Below are 4,793 nucleotides of genomic sequence, written 5' to 3'. Positions count from 1 at the left end.
AAAGTAATATTTAAAATTTGCGGTATTAACAAGCTATAATATTTATGTCAATATAAAACTTTTGAGTTATTATATACAATATAATATTTCTGTCATTATAAAGTTTATTATTAATAATAAATAAATTTTTTTAAGTATAATTACATTTAAAAATTTGTAAAGAATCATTAAGTGTTTATAAAAAAAGATCTATTATTTGTTTTATCTTTTTTCTTTTATCCTTATTTGTTTGTTCATTTCGTTGGGTGTGGGAGAGCACAAAACCACTAACTGTTAGAAATAAAAATTAGCAAACTGAGATTACGTGTGTTGCACTGTTAATCTTGCCGTCCCAGAAAGTAAGCAACCATCAAACCAAGTCTTCCATCAGTTTCCCTTTGTTTCACTCGTCTCTAATATGTTTAAAAATAAAACAACATTATCTACTGATTTTTAAAACTAATTTTTCCCCGGCACTGGATACGGAGTGTTATTTTCAATATAAAAGGGCAGTCTGGTGCATGAAATATTTCGCATTTATAAAGGGTTCGAGAAAAATTCGCACCAAAGAGAATGTAATGTAGGCGGCCTAGGCTCTAATATTGTAAGTATCAGTGGTTGATTCCACGGCTCGAACCCGTGACCTATATGTCACACGAAATATTTTGCGTTCATGCAGGGTCCAGAAAAGGACCAGATGTAGGCAGCCTAGGCCATGATGTAAGCATCAATGGTACGGCTAATTCCACGGCTCGTACCAGTAAACTATAGGTCACACGAAGATAAATTTACCGTTATTCCAAAGCTTCCCTTCGATATTTTCAATATAATAAACGAAAAAGTAGTTTGCTAACTTTAGTATGATGTTTGACCTTAAATAATCTTGCTATAGCTACTCTATGTTAAAATTATAACTTCAAATAAAGTCGCTACAGCTTGTGATGTTTTAAATTTTATGTGGACTATGTTTGATCTAATAAATAGCTAAACTTTTTTGGGGTTTCCAATATGTACAGCAAGGAAATCACAACTACTTTTCCAGCAATATTTAGCTAAACTCTTTTATACTATTCCCCTTTTCCTTATCCAATATTAGCCAAGGAAATGGAGTATATTTTAAATGTTCGATTGTCAAAATTAGACAGTACCGATAAGACCAGTTCACATTGATCTAACTATGCCATCTTAAGTTCACACTTACAATTTCAATCTTCAAGTCAACGGCAACTTTCTTATATTCAATTAAAAAAATAAAAGCATCAATCTCAATTAAACTTATTAAATTGTCCATATGATCAAGTTCTAGTTTATATCGCTTAGTTTGTTCTATTCATCTTTCTCCACCTTGAAAATCACGTAACCAATTTGTCAAAACAAATCAAGTTAGTTGCTTACCAATACTAGACCCCAAAAACCAGAAGCAAAGTATCTATAAAGATTAGCTGCAACTGATATTTTCATAGTATTATGTTTGAGTTATAGTCAACAAAATGGAAAACAAGAAGATGGTATTAGCTAAAGAAATGGATCCAAAGATATGGAGTAAATTGCCAGAAGATGTATTGGAGTATTTACTTTCATTTCTGCCATTGAAGACTTTCTTGAAACTCAGATCAACTTGTAAGCATTTCAAGACTCTTTTATTTTCTCCTCCTTTTATCTCTAAACACTCCCCTTCTTCTTCTTCTAATTCTCCAAATTCTTCACCTTTTTCTTCATTTTTCTTACTTTCACATCCACAATTTCCTAGACAGTACCCTCTCTTTGATACTGTTCACAACAATTGGCGTAACTTATCTCTTTGTATTTCACCTGTTTTACCATCTTCTTCATCTCTTCTTTTATCTTCTTCTAACGGCTTGCTTTGTTTCACTCGCCCGAGTTCTAATTCTTTCATTATAACAAATGTTTTGGCAAGAACTTCAAGGGTTGTTAAGTTCCCAACTTTGCCTTTTGCTTTTGAGTCTCTCACTTTGATTTCTTTACCTAATAATGGGTATAAGCTGTTTGTGATGTCTACTACTGGATCTTCAAACAACCATGTTTTTGTCTATGATTCTTTGGTTAATTCTTGGATCCAATTTGGAGGCTTTGATCTGATTTTAAATGAAAATCATAATCAAGAGGGTGTTTTTCATAATGGGTATTTGTATTTCATTACCCCAGAGCCTTACTTTATAGTATATATGGATCTTAATAATGGGAAGTGGCAAAGATCCAATTTTGAGCTGCCTATAGAGCTTACTTTTGCTAGATTGGTAAGTGATGGGGATAAGAAATTGTACTTGATTAGTGGAAATGGGAGTAATGGGATTTCAAGAAGTATGAAATTGTGGGAATTGGATGAGAAATTCAAGATTTGGGTGGAAGTTGAGAATGTACCCGAATTGATTTGTAGAAAGTTTTTATCAGTTTGTTACCACAACTATGAACATGTTTATTGTTTTTGGCATCAAGGGTTGATTTGTGTTTGTTGCTATTCTTGGCCTGAGATTTTATACTACAAGGTTAATAGAAGGACTTGGCATTGGCTTCCAAAATGCCCTTCATTGCCTGATAAATGGAGTTGTGGATTCAGATGGTTTTCCTTTGTTCCTGAGCTATATGCTTTTGTCTAATAGCAAAATCAATTCGTTAGAAAGATGAAATTGCTTACTTCTGAGGAGGTATGACTGACGACGATAATAACATACCCGGTGTAATCTCATAAGTAAGGTATGGGGAGGGTAGTATATACGCAGACCTTACTCCAACCTTCAAGAAATCAGAGAGGCTATTTTCGAAAGACCAGGTTTGACCGACACAAGTTGTTTTTTGTTCCTCGACTCCTTTGTTGCGTTCTTATGTTTTTTGTTTTGGTGTATATAGGACTATAGGAATAGTATTGTGTTTGATTTTCTGCCTTTAGTCATGATCTATTAGCATATGAAAACCTTGTGGAAGCATTGTTTGTTTGAAAGAATTTGAGGGGTGTTCTTGAATTTTGGTGTAATTAGAAAAGGAACTAAAAGGCAATTGAATTTCTTGTCTTGGTTTGGACAATTTTGTATGACTCTAATCTTTGACGGTGATTGATGTCTCCATTTTTGTGCAAAACAACTTGTTATCAACGTGCAACAAATGTGGGGTAATATGTGTACATGTTACTTAATTGGGCATGTGGCCCAATTTGAATGCTAACTTGTGATTTTTGGTTCTTCACATAGGGATCGTTTGGTATGCGTACTAAATTATTTTGGAATTATAATTATTAAATTAATTTATCCTATTTAAAAAGTGGGATAAAATATTCTCAAGTTTGATAAGATAAAGTGGATATTCAAGATTAAGTATGTGATTAAATTTCACTACTAGAACAACAACAACAACAACCCAGTAAAATTTCACTAATGGGGTCTGGGGAGGATACTGTGTACGCAAACCTTACCCCTGCTATTTCCGAAAGACTCTCGGCTGAAGTCACTACTAGAAATTCGACCAAAATCGACCGCGACCAACCGACCGACTTCGGTCGGTCAAAAAACCGATCGAAAAGCCATCTGAAGTCGGTCAGTTTTTTAAAATATTTTATTTTTTAATTTTCTTTTACGAAACCGACCGACTTCGGTCATTTTTTTATGCGCAAAAATGCGCGAAACTATGTTAGAATCCCGCAAAATTTATTTTTTAAGAATCCGACCAAAATCGGTCAGTTTTTCATATAAAATAAATTAAAATTAATAATCAAAAAATCGACCGAAATCGGTAGGTTATTTCAGTCAGTCATTTTAAAAAACCAACCGACTTCGATCGGTAATTTTATATTTTTAATAAAATCAACCGAAATCTGTCGGTTATTTTTGCGCGAAAATACAATTAAAGAGTACAAATAAATTAAAAGAAAGTCATAAACCAAAATTTACCAATAGTCTAGTGGTAGAATAATATTCTGCCATAGTATAGAACCTGGTTCGAGTCCTAGACGGTGCATTTTTTAATTTCATAATTAAAAATACCGACCGAAATACTGACCGACTTCGCTCGGTTTTTTCGGCAAATTTTTCTTTTTGGGTCGTTTGTGAAAATTAATTTACCGACAGAAATCGGTCGGAAATTGCGACTGGCTTCGGTTGCTATTTTTTACCGACCAACTTAATTTCGACGGATTAAAGTTGGTCGAAAATCGGTCGGTTTTTTCAGTTTTTCGACCGATTTCGGTCGGTAATTCTGGACGATTTTAAGCAGTTTTCTAGTAGTGTTTATACTATATTTGGTTGATGATATAAATATATTCTAGATAAACTTATACCATCAATCAAACATCACCTTATCCCATTTTATCCTTCGTACTAAACAACCCCGAAAGGTTCTTCATTCTCGAAGCAACTTGAGAGCTCAATTTCTATACCTATTGTCCCTATAGTTGAAACCGCTGAAAGTTAATGTGTTGACTGTCGAGAATATCAAAAGTGTGTTATTTAAAAAGTGTAGATTATTTTATTTGCTGTTGGATCATATTGAGTCATATTGTAGAGCGATCTAGCCAGCCGCAAGCTAGAGTTCCGGGAGCGGGTTCGATCGAACCTAGTAGAGGTTTTGACCAATATTGTCCCTTATCTTTGAGGGTAGGTCTATTTTGGTCCCTCAAATATAACCCTGAGCATATTTAGTCCCTTAAGTATGCTAAAGTGGAGCATCTTTAGTCTCACTGACAGAGATTTTGACCAATATTGTCCCTTATCTTTGAGGGTAGGTCTATTTTGGTCCCTCAAATATAACCCTGAGCATATTTAGTCCCTTAAGTATGCTGAAGTGGAGCACCTTTAGTCTCACTG

General features: G+C 34.1%; 1 protein-coding gene across 1 annotated transcript; it reads left to right on the top strand.

Annotated features, from left to right (window-relative positions):
- The first annotated feature begins 1,248 nt into the window (after positions 1-1,248).
- On the top strand, positions 1,249-3,028 carry LOC107776263 (F-box/kelch-repeat protein At5g43190-like). The gene has a single exon (XM_016596139.2). The coding sequence runs from the start codon at positions 1,470-1,472 to the stop codon at positions 2,595-2,597; it is 1,128 nt and encodes a 375-aa protein (XP_016451625.2). The 5' UTR covers positions 1,249-1,469; the 3' UTR covers positions 2,598-3,028.
- Positions 3,029-4,793: the final 1,765 nt, after the last annotated feature.

Source organism: Nicotiana tabacum, chromosome 12 (genome assembly GCF_000715075.1).
Source record: "Nicotiana tabacum cultivar K326 chromosome 12, ASM71507v2, whole genome shotgun sequence".
Lineage (NCBI taxonomy): Eukaryota > Viridiplantae > Streptophyta > Magnoliopsida > Solanales > Solanaceae > Nicotiana > Nicotiana tabacum.
Note: the sequence above shows the minus strand (reverse complement) of the source record. Positions and strands in the feature narration are given on the sequence as shown.